General features: G+C 37.4%; 1 protein-coding gene across 4 annotated transcripts in view; it reads left to right on the top strand.

Annotated features, from left to right (window-relative positions):
• The window catches only part of LOC136872433 (uncharacterized), a 383,991-nt gene that overhangs the window by 34,936 nt on the left and 331,472 nt on the right, over nucleotides 1–17,583 (top strand). Inside the window, exons 1-2 of one of the 4 annotated variants that reach the window (XM_067146248.2) lie at nucleotides 9,087–9,186; nucleotides 9,367–9,529. The exons of the other annotated variants lie outside the window; for them this stretch is intronic. Of the exons in view, the coding sequence (XP_067002349.2) occupies nucleotides 9,138–9,186; nucleotides 9,367–9,529 (212 nt within the window). The 5' untranslated portion in view covers nucleotides 9,087–9,137. Of the gene's footprint in view, nucleotides 1–9,086; nucleotides 9,187–9,366; nucleotides 9,530–17,583 lie in introns of those variants that run through there. 4 annotated transcript variants of the gene reach the window in all.

Genomic DNA, 17,583 nt, shown 5'->3' on the forward strand with positions numbered 1-17,583 from the left:
AAAGTAGCCTTTAAACGTGATTATTGGGCACAAATTTCAGTGTTCTGACTGTTCCTTCAAGTGCTGTGCAGCTTTGTGCTGGCCATAACTACACACAGCACGTCCGGTACGGAAGCACTTTCCCGCTGATGCGGAGCATGTCATGTTACGTCACGAAGTTCTCTCTACTGCGGAGTTGCAGTCTCGTGTACCGGCACACTGTACCAAAACACTCCACCTCAGGCCCCTAATGTTCCGGAACAACTGACTGTTCCGGTCTGCCCAACCCTATATCAAAGCCACCATTCCTCTTCTAGTACTTTATTGCTATTGACTCCTTCATTTGCAATACAGTCCAAAACAGAGCTCCTCCATCTCCTTTTAGGCTTTCCTCTAGGCCTCTTTGCACTTTCTGTATCCCTGAATGTTCTCTTTGGTATTCTATCTCCTGGCATTCTGATCATGAGTCCAAACCATTTTAGCTTTGCTATATCAATCTCTTCTTGAAGTTTACACACTCCCAGGCTTCTCCTTATTTCCTTTAAAGTCAAGAATTTCATGTTTGGTCCATATTGAATAGAGATTACAAAACAATAAATTATATTGTACAAGATCCACCTTTTTAATACAGGATGTGTTGTTGGTTAAAATTACGTCATTTATTTATGGTACCGGTTTCAACATCCATGGACATCATCATCAGCCAATTAGGGTCATTATATAAAGATACATATTAAACTTAAAACACATGAAATTGATCCTCATAATTAAAACTGTCTATTACAATTTAAAATACAAAGCATATTTATGCTAAATGTCCAGGTTTAAATGTGTAATTTGTACAAGTTTGACAACTTGTTAGTCACAAATAAAAAAAACTTAAGTTGAGAAGCTTCGCAGAAAAACAAGTTCGAAGTCTTTGACACCCTAAAATTTATAGATTTGGGTGCTGTGTATGGCATTGGTAGCCACAACATATGTAGAGAAATGTACGCTGAGTGCAATGCGGTAATGTTAAATACATTAAAAGAGTGGTTGGTGTTCCTCTGTGAGCATAAAAACGACAATATGGCATAACACCGTATTTTATGAAGATGGTTTTCATATATATTATCTGTTGACTTAGTGTCGTTTTTATGCTCGCAGAGTAACACCAACTACTCTCTGCCATGGACACCTCATTTTCCTTTTCTTCCATCTACACTAAATCTGGTTCTTCGATTTCTCCTTGTACCGAGGTATTTTGCACATTGTAAAGCTGTTCAAAGTACAGTATTTTCCCCACCTCTGCAATATATTCTGCTTCTGTGTCATCACTTCCTCCTGTTCATTTTTAAGCAAGTTAGCACCTTCACCTGGGTTTTTCCTTCTTTTTTTACCCACTGGAATAAGGTCTTTTTGCTTCTGGTTGTATCGTCTTGCAGAGATTCAGTGAATTTTTGCCAGCATTTCTTTTTCTCTTCTTGAACCACTTTGGAGCACTCCTTCTTGCAGTGTCTGTATTCTGTTTTGCATTCTGTTGTTCTCTTTCTCAGCCATTTTTTCCAAGCTTGTTTCTTCCATTTAACTATGTCTTTTACCCTGCCATTCCACCAGAGCATTTCTTGATCTTTCTTCCTTCCTGATACTCTTCCATGGGTCTTCTCAGCAGATTCCCCCATGACTTTTTTAAAGTACGCCCATTCTTCTTCGACCCATCCGATGTCTACCTTAGGTATACTCGTTTTAATGTGTGTCTGGAACTCTTCATTTATTTCCTTCTCGTGCGATTTCCATGCCCTTAGCTTGCTTTATCTAATCTTCGTCATCTTTTCCATCTTTAACTTAGTTGTCACAATTCTGTGATCTCCTTCAAAAGATTCGCTTGGGAAGGCTGTTACATCTACCAACATTTTCCTGTCGCGTTTCTCGACCAAAATGTAATCTATCAGAGTTTTTTTTTTTTTTTGTTATCCCAGCTATATCTTGATATCTTCTGACTTTTTCTTTCAAAACCGTGTGTTCCCAGGATCAGCTCATTTCTTCTACAAAAGTCTACCAAAATATATCCAGCCTTGTTTCTCTTCCCATATCCAAATGGTCCTATAATCTCTTCATCTCCTTTTCTTTTCTGACCTACTTGGGCATTCATGTCTCCTATGATCACCACTTGTTTGTCCTGTACATGGCCTTCCAGATATTCAAGGTATTCCTTATTTACAAATGAGGTGTTTACCTCGGTGGCAAATGGTACACTAAAATACATTATTGTCAAGCACTAAATATTAAATTAACAAGAGAAGAAAATTTTTCTATAATACAATATTATACAATTTACTCTAACAATGTTTTCTATTAAACACACAGCTCATCCTTAATAAATTTATATTGTTTTCAAAATTCTAATTATAATATCTCCTGTACTACTTACAAATATAGTCAACTGATATACAGTATGTGGAATTACTTCAAATGATACTATACAACTGGTATAAGATTAAACTTTACATTGATTTATTTACTTATTTTTTTACCCTTTCTGGAACCTAAGTAGCATAACAACCTGCTGCGTCTTAACCAGAGCCCCTTTTGCCACCACTTTTCAGAGTTCCTGAAGGCCATCACAGCTACCGTAGCGGTCCCAGGGCCCTCGAAGTCCCCACTGTACTTCACCCCTACAGGCAGTCCCCTACTTTGGCTGTCCAAACTCCTTAGACCAGGGGATGGAATTAATTTATTCACACACATTTTTTTATTTACAATAACCCGCACTGGTTGAATACTCTCTAACACTTCATTTATTTTCTCTGTTGCTGTTTATTCTCTTCTTGAATATCTCAACAGATTTTGGAAAAGGATCAAACACTACCCCTGGTAAACTGTTCCACTCCTTCACACCCTTCCCAATGAATGAAAATTTACCCCAATTGCTTCTGCTAAAATTCCTTCTAATTTTATACGGTACTTGTGGTCAGTCCTGCCGATATAATTATTTTCGAACTGAAGCCTCTCACGGATATCTCCCCATGCTTCTTCTCTTGTATAGGCTCTATATAATCCTATAAGTCCAGTTTTCTCCCTTCTCTTACTTAAAGTTTCCCACCTAAGTTCCTTTAACATAACCACTCTTTCTCCTGAAATCCCCTGTTACAAATCTTGCTGGTTTCCTCTGCACACTATTTCTTTTATTAGGTATTCTTGGTGAGGATCCCAAACACTGTTTGCATATTCCAATAATGGATGAACCATACTTAAGTAACTTTTTTCTTTTAATTCTTTATTGCATCCTTTAAGTAGCCTCATAAAAATAATAATAATAATAATAATAATAATAATAATAATAATAATCGTATGGCCTCAGCTACCGTGTGCAGACATTTCAATTTGACGCCATCTGGCTGTCTGCTCGTCAATTTCGACGTCCCGTTTTACTCTAGGCCTCCACTAGATGGCAGACCGAGTAAACCGAAACTCTCTTGGGCGTCTATGGCTGAGTTTTAATGAATTTTGTCGGGTAAACACCAAATGTGTCACCAGAGATCTTTAACATGCCGACATCGTACGACATGGAGTGTCGAATGGACTTTTTTCCGCCCTTCAAAAATCCGACTACCTCTGCCGGGTTTGAACCCGACACTCTACCGCTGATCCACAGAAAGTAGCCTCATTATGACATGTAACGATATATATGCTTTCCCAACAATGTCATCAACATGACCCTTCCAGTGCAAATTACTTTCAAATCTCACACCCAACTAATTTGCACTTGTCACCTTTTGGGATAACTACCTCATCCAAAGTATATTCAAATTCAGTTTTAAAGCTCCTGTTTGTAAAAGTTGTAACAGTTGATTTGCCTCCATTAACCTTCATATTATTTTCTTCAACCCATTGTCGAATACTTTCAAGGTCCCTGTCCCTTTGTAATTCTGAACAATCCTCAATGTTGTTTATTTCCCCAATAAACAATTATGTCATCTGCATACAATCTTATTTTTGATGTTATATTGTTCCCTAAATCATTTGTGTATATTAAGAAAAGTAACGGACCTGTGCAATTCCCTTCCAAACTTTCTCTTCCTGCGATACATTATTTCCTACTTTGACTTTCTGAACCCTTGAATTTAGAAATGTTTTTATCCCACGTGTAACCCTTACGTCCAATCCTATTCCCTCCAGTTTCTTTCATAATATTCCATGTTCCACTCTATCAAAGGCTTTGGAAAGATCTATGGCTATGCAATCTAACTGACCTCCTGAATCCAATTGATCTGATATGTCCTGCTGAAATCCCACCAGTTGTGCCTCACAAGAAAATTTCTTTCTAAATCCATACTGGCTCCTCATGAACCAATTTTTATCATCATATATCCCTCTGATGTACTTTTGTCACGGGTGAACAATGTAGTGGAAGAGGAAAATGTTTATTGAAGACTTTATTTGTAAAGTGTGGTGATTTGTTTTATTTGTATGCCATGTAATGACCTAACCTGTACAGTTGTTTTATTTGTATGCCATGTAATGACCTAACCTGTACAGTGTAATATTTGATAACGTATGTATTTGCAGTATTCAGTTCTATATTTACTGGAAGTATCCAGAAATTTTTGTTACATAAATTTTTGAACAGGGTGTGTTGCCTTTTGTTGGTTAGGTATTCTAGAATGTATTTTTTGACTGTTCTGGAAATGGAAGGTTCGCGATCGCGTATTTGAGAATGTAGGTTAAGTTCACGACTAAAGTTGGAGTTGTGATTGGTGACTCTAGGGGGCGATAGGAGGGCTCATGCATTCTGATTGGCTACTCCAAGGCCAGGGGTTTCCTTTATAAAGAGTGCGAGGCAACTTTCGTGAGGGATTCTGTCGGTCTTGATCTGTCTGTCTGTGAGCAGCCTATCTGGTTGTCCGAAATTTTGACGTCGCCTTGCTACCGGGATGGCCCATCTTGAATTCCGTTCCGGCTAAAATTTCCGTAATGTTCGGTTGCTATTTCGTATAGGAGTCTGCCCTAGCCTAACCTCAATTTGCCAAATTAATTATTTTTGACGCCTTAGCTTTTCAGCTCGGCTTGCCTGTTTGTTTTCGAGGCATTCCCATTTCTTGTTTCACTAAATATGTAGATTGTAGTTTATTATATTTACCTTAGGGTTTGCCTCTGGTAGTTCAGTCACTTGATGTAAGCTAGAGTTTTGGAGAGTACGTTTACTTCATTGTAAATTGCATTGTACAACTGGATTTGTAAGTAGATGTATAGTTGGTTTGAAATTTTGTAACTTGTACGTAGATATTATCAAAGATCCTCTAAGTTATGTATATCACGGAGCTTATAGTTCGTAAGTTGCATGTTTGTGGATTTTGTTTCGGAATATATTTGTAAAATTTCACTTGTAAATAATATTTTTTCAAAATTTGAGGATCACGGCGAATTATTTCGGAATCTGAAACCTAAGCCATGTCCTTGGCCTCAGTAGGTCGTAGTTCCTCCCACTTTCCTGGTTTATTGTCCTCTAGTTGGCCCTACTGATATTTACGTATGTTTTGGTCGGCAGAGATCCGCGTAATTTCAGTTAATGTTTCTGAGTGTGTAGTGGTTTCTGATGTGTAGTTGCTCCTACCTTCCCCCTTTATTGTGTTTAGTGCTTTGTTTTGTGTAACCACTGTAGTAAAGGTTAAACTTTGATATTAAACTCTCCAGTATTTTACAAACTATACTGGTCAGGCTGATTGGTCTGTAGTTCTCTGGCTTCCTTTTATCACCCTTTCCTTTATAAATTGGTATTATTATAGATTCCTTCCATTCCTTTGTCATTACACTATTTTTTATGACATAGTCAAAGAGAAATTGTAAATAAGGTACTATGTACCACCCCAATGTCTTTAATACCTCCTCAGTAATTTGATCACTTCCTGCTGCTTTTCCTTGTTGAAGCAGTTGGATTTCTGTGAAAATATCTTCATTTGTGAATGAGAAGCTTTTTGTTTCCCTCTTGTGTCTCTCCCTCTCCATCTTCTGTTTTGGTTTCCAACTCCTGACAATCATCTACTGAATCTCTGAATTCCCTACTAAATAGGTTTGCTTTTTCAGTATCTGTTAAATAGTGTTCCCACCATTGTAGGAATTTGGATTCCTTTTCCTTTTTGATTCCTGATACATGAATACAGCTTCTTCCATTTCCCTTTGTGGTCATTGCCCTCTTGAAGTATGCCATTCATATAATTCTCTCTTGCTTCCTTTTTCACTCTATTCTGTTTCCTCATTAGCTGTTTTCTAGTTTCTCTACTCTCCCTACCCTCTTTGACATTCCTGTTTACTATTCTACATTTTCTTTTTAATTTTCTTATTTCCCTTGTATAATAAACAGGGTCTGAGGTCATTTTACCCTTCTTAACAGGAACAAATCTCTTCTCTCCTTCCCAAATGATTCCTTTAAATTTAGCCCAAAGTGTATCCACGTTTCTCCCTTCACTTATCCAACAACTGAATTGTGATTTAAGGTAAGTCCCAAATTCCTCAACTTTAGGTTTTCTGTACAATTTCTTGTCTTTTGTAACCCTCTTATTAAGCCTTTTTGGTACGAGTCCTACATCCATTATTACAGCCTTATGGTCTCCTATTCCTTCAATTACCTCAGTTTTATCAACAATTTCCCATGGTTTAACCAAGAATACATCTAATAAGTTATTGAGACGAGTCGGTTCTTGTACTACTTGTGTAAATTCTCCCTCCCAAATTAACTTATTTGCCAGTTTCTGTTCATGGGCTTCACTTGCAGCTCCATTCCATTCAACTTCAGGCAAATTTAGATCTCCCCCAATTATTACCATATCATTATTATTGTTTTTACGAGTATAATCTATTATTTCCTCAAATATTTCCATGTCTCTTTTCTCTCTTCCAGGCCTATATGTTCGTATAATTCCCACCTCCTTCATATTATCTCAAACTAATTCTATCCCTAATATTTCATCCCTTTCATTGGTAAACCATTCATGTGAACAATAAGTTTCCTTCATCAAAATAAACACCCGTCCCCCTCCCTTTTTATCTCCTCGGTCTCTGCGATAGACTGTGTACCCTTCTGGAAATACTACTCTATTACCTACCCCTTCTCTCAACCACGATTCCACTCCTATCACCACATCAGTCTCATAAGATTCCATCAATGTATCGAATTTTTTATTGTTTATTTACTACACTTTGACAGTTTACCAAGGGCAATCTCAGATCCCCTTCCTCCCTAAAACTTGACTGTTGCAATTGGGTAACTTGAAATTCCTTACTTTCCTGAGTTTCATTTTCTAGTTGACTGAGCCAGCTTGAAGAACAGCTGGCTCTTTCTACTAGTTTTCCTGGTCAGCATTATAACTCAAGGGAGTTGCCTGTTTTACAGTACATATCTTAACCCTAGAACACTAACCCTATTTTGCCACACATTATTACTAACCCTTAGTAAATTTGACTACTCCAATTTATAATTATTATATTTTCTATGTAACAGCTTATATTTGGCAAGATTTCGGATATTTAGAGTTCCTATAGTGTCGTAAACTTAACATGAATCAAAATACGTAGATATTAAATAATTTTATGTGATTATTTATTAAATATAGAAAACTTGACACACAAAAAATATTAAATGAACACGTTTTATAAGAAATGAATTTTATAACACAACGTATTCAAAGAAACCCTTCAAATTATCAATGTGTGTTATTTACATCACAAAGAAACCAAAACTACCAAGAAAATAAATAAAATAAATATAAATGTAAAAAAAGGCATTAAGACACATTATATTTTTAAGTTCACACTATCACTAACCGTTCGTCAATATGACGACACCCACCCAATTATTACAAGAATGAACAAAGATATCAACAATCGCATATGCCACAGTCAATAACTGCTCGAAAAAATCAGCTACACAGAATGGTGGCAGGTAGGTATGCGCGGAAGGCAATAAACTATACCGTTCTGCTACCTACCGTCGTAAAATTTACGAAGGGTTAGTGTTCTAGGGTTAAGATTAATAAAATCTAGAACAATATTTGCTATCTTTTGTTTACCTGAATTGTTTAGATGGCGCCATGTTTTGTATAACAGTATCTCTCAAAACTGCTACATTCAGTAACCTGAGTATTCAGAAAATGTTTACAGATTTGAACACTATCTGTATTGACCTTGTCCACTTCAATGTTCACACACGAGCCTCTACTCACATCATGCTCAATCAATAATCAAATCAATCAATACTGATCTGCATTTAGGGCAGATTCCCTATCTGTTGCTTTCCTAGCCTTTTCCGAAATGATTTCAAAGAAATTGGGAATTTATTGATTTATTATTATTATTTATTTATTGCTCACGTTCACTTCAAAGACGTTAGTGTGGGTCAGCATCCCTAGTGTATATTTAAGTTGTGATCTTACATTCTTGGCGTCGTCGTGAACTACGTCGTTCGTCCCACCGATGGTAAGCACTGCATCGCCGCTCCCGAAGTTCCTAATTGCTTCTTCTACGTTTTCCAGGACACTGCTGATAGAAGCTCCTGGATATATTTCTCCGGTTGCTGCTATATTCTCGTCGTCTATCACTCCCGCAATTCCCCTTCCTTGGCTATCACCAAACACAGCTACCTTTGCTGATTTAGGCCTAACTGGATCTTGAATCTGAAATCTAGGCCTAAATTTTAACCTCGGCACGGCAACGCCAGCGGATCGCGATGATTTGGTTTCGCACGATCACTTTCTTCCAGAATTAAATTATTTAGGACAGAAAACCTATTTCTGATAATTATTTCCGGAAATTCAGTTGTAGATTTCTTCTTAGCCGGCCATCCATGAACTACTTGACACCAAGGATCATATAAGAGCTTGACACCACGTGCTCGAGTTCGTTACTGGTATCGGTATTGACGTCAGAAAAGTTGGATGGCGCAGCCACGCGGTAGAATGTTGAAGCTGTAACATAGTGACTGGTGAGGTTTATTTACATGGTGAAGCATAGACGTTGTGATGGAATCAGAAAGGAAATTGTCAAATTCGAGAAGGTACTGCTCTGTATACGGTTGCAAATCGTATAAAACGGGTGATAAATCTCTTCACTACTTTCCTGTACAAAAAGTTCAGAGAGAAAGATGGGCTTCCGCGCTGTCAATTGGAAAACGTGTTACGCGTTACATGACAGTGTGCAGTCTGCATTTTCGTGAAGACGACTTCTTTCCACAGCGTAAGTACCGGTACTGTTTATTGTACTTATTGATAGTTATTGTCTCTAATTTGTATTCAAAAGGATTTAGTTACATCAAAAATACTGATAAACTTGTAGCCTAATACTTCTGTGCCGTACATAGAATGTAATCCGCTGTTTGTAAATTTGCATCCCTCACGTGTACCGTATTTATTTTAGGGGTTCTTCCGATTGACAATAGCCGAATGGTTAGAAAACTGAAGAAAAATGTCGTTCCTAGCCTAAATTTGCCAGAGAAGAGTTTAAATAAGAGGTTATGTGCAGCATATGAGCACCAGAAATTGAAACGAGAGGAAAGGTCAAAAAGAAGAATGCAGAAAGAGTAGGTAACATAACTCTAATTAATAAATGAAGTCTAACTATGCAATTAAACGTAAGGCTTATTAACATTGTTATAAAGTACGAAAACGTATTATTATATTTAAATTTCGCTGGTGATGCATCTTAAGTGATTCAGTGCAGGCCTTAAAAGAGGTTGTTATTTTTTTAATTCAAAGGAAAATATAAGGAATATATATACAACGATTTCACAGGTGACATAGTAGATGAAAGTATTGATTTAATCTGTAGTTATAAAAATAAAAAAAATTGGACGTCATTACAGGATAGATTGCTGCAATATGTTTTATAATGATAATAATTGTAATTATTATACTATCATGCAACTCTTTGCAGCTGGATTTTACTGCAGTGGTGTTATTTACAGTTGTACTTCCTTAGTTAATGAGTAACATTTTATAAAGATGTTTAAGAGCCAACTCTTATGTAATCATTGTTATGACAAGGAGACCTCAAGATCATATATACATACATTATCCTTATAGACTGTTATGCCTTTCAGCATTCAGTCTGCATGCCTCTGTGAATTTACTAAACATCGCCACAATCCTCGATTTGCAACTAGTGTTGCGGCCTCATTTAGTTCTATACCTTTTATCTTTAAATCGTTACAAACTGAGTCTAACCATCGTCGTCTTGGTCTACCTCTACTTCTCTTACCCTCCATAACAGAGTCCAGTATTTTCCAAGGTAAGCTATCCTCCTCTATTCGCCTCACATGACCCCACCACCTAAGCCGGTTTATGCATACAGCTTCATCCATCGAGTTCATTCCTAAATTAGCCTTTATATCCTCATTCCGAGTACCCTCCTGCTATTGTTCCCACCTGTTTGTACCGGCAATCATTCTTGCTACGTTCATGTCTGTTACTTCTAACTTATGAATAAGATATCCTGAGTCCACCCAGCTTTTGCTCCCATAAAGCAAAGTTGGTCTGAAAACAGACCAATGTAAAGATAGTTTCTTCTGGGAGCTGACTTCCTTCTTACAGAATACTGTTGATCGCAACTGTGAGCTCACTGCATTAGCTTTACGACACCTTGATTCAATCTCACTTGCTATATTAACATCCTGGGAGAACACACAACCTAAATACTTGAAATTATCGACCTGTTCTAGCTTTGTATCACCAATCTGACATTCAATTCTGTTGAATTTCTTACCTACTGACATCAATTTAGTCTTCGAGAGACTAATTTTCATACCATACTCATTGCATTTATTTTCAAGTTCCAAGATATTAGACTGCAGGCTTTTGGCACAATCTGCCATTAAGACCAAGTTGTCAGCATAGGCCAGACTGCTTACTACATTTCCACCTAACTGAATCCCTCCCTGCCATTTTATACCTTTCAGCAGATGATCCATGTAAACTACGAACAGCAAAGGTGAAAGATTACAGCTTTGTCTAACCCCTGTAAGTACCCTGAACCAAGAACTCATTCTACCATCAATTCTCACTGAAGCCCAATTGTCAACATAAATGCCTTTGATTGATTTTAATAATCGACCTTTAATCCCATAGTCACCCAGTATAGCGAACATCTTTTCCCTCGGTACCCTGTCATATTCTTTCTCTAGATCTATGAAACATAAACAGAACTGCCTATTCCTCTCGTAGCATTTTTCAATTACCTGGCACATACTGAAAATCTGATCCTGACAACCTTTCTGTGGTCTGAAACCACAAGATCATAAATTAAATAAAAATCAATCTTTGTTCAAGAGAATCTTTCATTTTAGAAACAACATAACTGGAGATTTTATTACTCTTGTGAGTCAATTTATTATTTAATGGTAAGCATATTGTTCTGTATAAAAGCCACACACTTCTTATCTACCTGTGTATATTTATATAAAATTTTATATAAGGAGAGGTTTTTGTTAGTTTTAGGAACAACATTAATTAATTCTTGGAGTTTCTAAAATGAAAGAAAAGACAAATAGCATTATTTATTTTTTGATAAAATATCACCATTTACTTTTTTTGGTAACATTTTCATGTAACTTATATCAGAGATTGGTTCCATTAATTTTTTTAAACGAGAGAGTTGAGCAATAGGAAATTGAAATTAATCACTTTAATTTCAGGTCTACTCATCTTCAAGAGCATGCTTTACAGAGGGGATCTCTAGAGAATGTTTAGAACCATGAAGAACATTCACAACCCTGCCCATCATCTGCAAATGTTGATAAGAATAGCAGAGATGATAATCAACTCTCACCTGTAGAAGGAGCAAACATATTACTTGAGCTGAGGTCACAAAATGTTTCCTCTGACTGTCAAAAGTCTTTTGAGGACAAAGTTGTGCAAGTAGAAACAGGAGCACTACTGTCGGATTTTTTATTATGGACACTCGAGTTTAGGCTTCAATTACAAACGAACCAACAGGCCTATTGCAATGCGAGTTATACCAATATTTTCCTTGTTTAATTCTACGTTAGCCTATATAAGACACATTGTTTTCGACGTTCATTAAATATTTTTTATTTGTGGTTGTAATAAATATTGCACAGGTTTTTGGCTTCTTCTCTAGGAAGTGCTCACTTAGGAATATATACAAGGAAAACTACTTGTCTGATGGTAATTAAATTTTTATATGTTATAACCACATGTATTTGTAGTGTAATACTCAAGTTACAAGTTTTTTCAACAACCCAAAAAAAAGTTCTTATCATTTTTCTAAAGCAAGTCTTTCTCAGCACAATGCCGGGCTGAGTGGCTCAGACGGTTAAGGAGCTGGCCTTCTAACCCCAACTTGGCAGGTTCGATCCTGGCTCAGTCCGGTGGTATTTGAAGGTGCTCAAATACGACAGCCCCGTGTCGGTAGATTTACTGGCACGTAAAAGAACTCCTGCGGGACTAAATTCCGGCACCTCGGCGTCTCCGAAGACCTTAAAAAGTAGTTAGTGGGACGTAAAACAAATAACATTATAACATTATTATTACTTTCTCAGCACAGGATAAACGTACAGCAGCAAGTACAGCAGAAGTGTAATATTGAAAGGAGGTTTTGTGTGCGCCGGACCGTGCAATTAACAGCAGGCCGGGTGGTGAAATCGGACGCAGTGTTGCCGCGTTCAATAGTAATCACGCGCGCAACGAGCACAGCTTTTCGTTTACTTTCAACCTTTAATTTTATTTCCTCTTATAAATTCCACTTCCCATCACCTTTTCTCATAAGGGCTTTGGACCTTCAATGGCAGGTTTTAAAATGGTTCACTTCCTAATTTAGAAATATCACACTGTACAGTTTTAATAATAATAATAATAATGTTATTTGCTTTACGTCCCACTAACTACTTTTACGGTCTTCGGAGACGCCGAGGTGCCGGAATTTAGTCCCGCAGGAGTTCTTTTACGTGCCAGTAAATCTACCGACACAAGGCTGTTGTATTTGAGCACCTTCAAATACCACTGGACTGAGCCAGGATCGAACCTGCCAAGCTGGGGCCAGAAGGCCAGCACCTTAACCGTCTGAGCCACTCAGCCCGTCTGTACAGTTTTTACAAGAATTATTTGCATTTTTATTTACATATATTTACAATATTTATTTCTATCAATTTTCTTCGTCTGAAAAATCACTGTGTTCCGATGAATCGGTGCTGCTGTCATTCATGTTGATTGTGACTGGCTCGAAATAAGGGATATTTTCAGATGGTCCATCTTTTTCCCAGTAGTGGTCTTCAATTTTCTTAGCGAGTTTAACACATTGTTTCCAGAGTTCAACGGTCACGGTACGTAAGGCTTCTCGGCATAACGCGTTAATTCTTCCATACCGTAGTAGTCTATAATTTTCAAGAGGCAATAAACCTCCGTGGCTGCTTTCAGTGTTGCAAACAGTCGGACGGCGAAGGATTCGAGGACTTCGGTATTTATCAGGGATACTTAGGTCATATGACTGCGAACCTATTGGGAGTGTTATGGAGAATCTTGGCATCACTGGAGAAGGAAATGGAAATTAAAAGCGTTCGAGATAGCTCACCTGAACTCATCATACACCACAAAAAAATGTGCTACCGAGCTAGTTACATGGTGAGTTTAAACCCTACCGTCGGCAGCTCTGAAGATGGTTTTCCTTGGTTTCTCATTTCACACCAGGTAAATTCTGGGGCTGTACCTTAATTAAGGCCGCGGTTGCTTCTTCCACTCCTAGCAGTTTCCTATTGCATCATCGCCTCTGTGTCGGTGCAGCATAAAACAATTTGTAAACAAAAATGTACCTTAATTAGGATCACTGTCGCTACCGTCACTATATCATACTATACATGGGTGGCAAGAAAACGTGCTTGAAGCTTTAGAAAACAACTTTGACGATTATAATCTGTACAGAGGGTACATTCAGCAAATTTGTGGATGGTGTGGAGGGTTCAAAACACCGTCTGGAGCTGGGAAACGCAATATAATTTTTCACATCAGAAGTGAAGAAGGATTTCTTGACGGTGCAGAACTTTGTTTTATTGGCAAGAAAGGAAGTGTTGATTACCACAATGAGATGAACGCGACTCATTATGAAGAATGGTTCACGAAAGTCCTGAGTTAATTGCCTCAGAAGTTGGCTGACGTTATAGATCAAGCTCCATATTAAACGATGGTCGATCCTTCATCTAAAAACCCTTACATGTCATGGCTGAAACCTGAAATTATATCTTGGATAACATCAAAGAATATTTCACTACCACCTGGAGTTGACGATTATAACAAATTAACTAAATCAGAGCTGATTGTCCTTGCCAGGCCTTATTTTCAAACACCGATAAAGAAGCTGGAACAACTGACTAAACGACTTCGACCAGATGTACAGCTTGTTTGGTTACCAGTGACCCATTGTGAGCTTAATCCAATCGAGCTCATTTGGGCTTATGTAAAAGGGAAAATAGCAAAAACAAATATGGCTAACACATTAGAAGTATGGAAGCAATTAATGCTTTATGCCGAGAAGTCTTACGTACCGTGACCGCTGAACTCTGGAAACAGTGCATTAAACACGCTAAGAAAATTGAAGACCACTACTGGGAAAAAGATGGACCATCTGAAAATATCCCTTATTTCGAGCCAGTTACAATCAACATGAATGACAGCAGCACCGATTCATCGGAACACAGTCATTTTTCAGACGAAGAAAATTGATAGAATTAAATATTGTAAATATATGTAAATAACAATGCAAATAATTCTTGTAAAAATTGCACAGTGTGATATTTCTAAATTAGGAAGTGAACCATTTTTAAACCTGCCATTGAAGGTCCAAAGCCTTCATGAGGAAAGGTGATGGGAAGAGGAATTTATAATAGGAAATAAAATTAAAGGTTGAAAGTAAACGAAAAGCTGTGCTCGTTGCGCGCGTGGTTACTACTGAATGCGGCAACACTGCGTTCGATTTCACCACCCGGCCTGCCGTTAATCGCACGGTCCGGCGCACACAAAACCTCCTTTCAATATTACTCTTCATAAATTCGGTACCACACTGTACGGTTACAGTTTTTGTAGTTTCTGATAACAATGACTGAGTGCTTCAAAACAAGCCCAAGTTTGCTGCTGTACCTTTATCCTGTGCTGAGAAAGACTTGCTTTAGAAAAATAAGAACTTTTTTCTGGGTTGTTGAAAAAACTTGTAACTTGAGTATTACACTACAAATACATGTGGTTATAAAAATTTCATTACCATCAGACAAGTAGTTTTCCTTGTATATATTCCTAAATGAGTGCTTCCTAGAGAAGAAGCCAAAAACCTGTGCAATATTTATTACAACCACAAATAAAAAATATTTAATGAACGTCGAAAACAATGTGTCTTATATACACTAACGTAGAATTAAACAAGGAAAATATTGGTACAACTTGCTTTGCAATAGGCCTATTGGTTTGTTTGTAATTAAAGCCTAAACTCAAGTGTCCATAATAAAAAATCTGACAGTAGGGAGAAATTTTTCTCTGTCCACACTTCTTGTGACTGAGAAAGACTTACGTATTTTTACAGGAATTTCTTTCCTTGAACTCTTGAACTCACTTGTGTGTGCTGAGAAGTTACTTGAGGTTAATTCAAACGTAACACATTACTTTCCAGTCAGCCTTAAGGAGAGAATAATACTGAAACTTTGTAAGCTGAAACTAAATTTAAGTTATGAATGTTCGTCAGTTCTGTTTAGTATTACTCCTCATACATGCAGTAACTATTTCAGATCAACTTGCCAGTTACTTGCACAAATTTTATCTGCAGCCATTGTATGGCCAGATAAGAAAGAGATTTTGGCTAACTATCCCACATGCTTTAAGAAATTTTAAAATGTCAGACTTGTACTTGATTGTACAGAATTATTCATAGAGAGGAGTAAGTGTCTTAAATGTGGGATATCCACTTATTCTCACTATAAAGGTGGGAATACTGTGAAATTTATGGTAGATGTGGCACCTTCAGGATTGATTACCTTTGTCAGCAAATGCTATGGTGGAAAGGCTTCTGATAAAGCCATTTTCATTCAGAGTGGTGTTTTGGACCAATTAGAACCTCAAGATGCAATCATGGTTGACAAAGGGTTTTTAATTGAAGAAGAATGTAGGAGAATGGGTGTGACCCTCATTAGACCCCCTTTCTTAAGACATAAAAGTTCCCGGAGCAAGGAGGAGGCTCTTATCACTGCAGACATTGCTAAAGCAAGGGTCCATGTTGAGAGAGTCATTAGAAAAATGAAACTGTTCAATATATTATCAGGTCGCTTAACTTGGTCAATGCTACCATATTGTGATAGCATATTAACTATTATAGCAAGTTTAGTGAATCTCAATAAACCTGTTCTTGCTGAGGAAAGGTATTGAAGAAAACTGTCAATGCCATAAGTGGAGGTATGAGTAAAATTTTGAAAGTGTACAGTTTTAAGCAATGTTTTCCACATTACCTTTATACATTGTCAAAAAGTACTCACCACAACAAAGTTTCAAAACCAAAGAACCAAAATTTGTTAAAGATGCACTTGATAGATAGGAAAATGATGATTGATATGCATTTTATGATTTTGTTAGAAATATAGTGGTCAAGACTTCCTTTAAACATCACAGTTCTGACTGTCCTGAAAATAAATCCATGCCTATTTAACCCGTAATGACCCAAAAAGAATTCTAAATTTTCATTTGATGTTAGTAGATTACCTTGCTTATGGCTAAGCAGTTGAAGTCTGTTACTTCTTGAGGATTGTATGGACATGTGGTGTAGCTCAAATTCCATTGTTCACATCCTCGGGTAAAGGCCATATGGTAATACCGAGGCATTCAACGACTACAAAAAATTTAAATTACGATAATGTGTGTCATTAATGCTTTCACGGCCCGTACTTAAAGACATGATACAGTATCATGTCTTTATGATAATGATTTTTTTTTTTTTTTTGGTATTGGCTTTACGTCACACTGACACAGATAGGTCTTATAGTGACGATAAGAGAGGAACGGGCTAGGACTGGGAAGGAAGCGGCCGTGGCCTACATTAAGGTACAGCCCCAGAATTTGAATTTGCCTGGAGTGAAAATGGGAAACCATGGAAAACCATCTTCAGGGCTGCTGACAGTGGGGCTCGAACCCACTATCTCCCAAATACTGGATACTGGCCGCATTTAAGCGACTGCAGCTATCGAGCCATAATATTATTCTATAACTAAAATAATAATAACTTAAGAGAAACAAATATTTGTTTGTGTATCAGAATTTGAAAATAATTCACAAAAAGATCAGAAAGCTGCTCGGTCAATATAACAGGGCACTGAGCAGTCTCTCGCTTCCATTCCCTGCCTCAGCACCAACCAATGCAAATATGCAACAAATAAAGCTTCAAAGAATGTAGGTACAGAAGATGAATGCTTGCCTCTGCTAACCAACCAATGTAGTTAATTTGTAAGGGAATAGTAAAAACAGACCTCCTTCTCGAGACATGTTATGGGTTATGGTCACACCAGGTCACTATGGGTAAAATATAAAAACCACCAGTGTTTGTGTAGTTCCTAAGACATGCTTGTGAGAGGTATTGAAAATGACTGATCAGTAA

Source organism: Anabrus simplex, chromosome 4, assembly GCF_040414725.1.
Source record: "Anabrus simplex isolate iqAnaSimp1 chromosome 4, ASM4041472v1, whole genome shotgun sequence".
Lineage (NCBI taxonomy): Eukaryota > Metazoa > Arthropoda > Insecta > Orthoptera > Tettigoniidae > Anabrus > Anabrus simplex.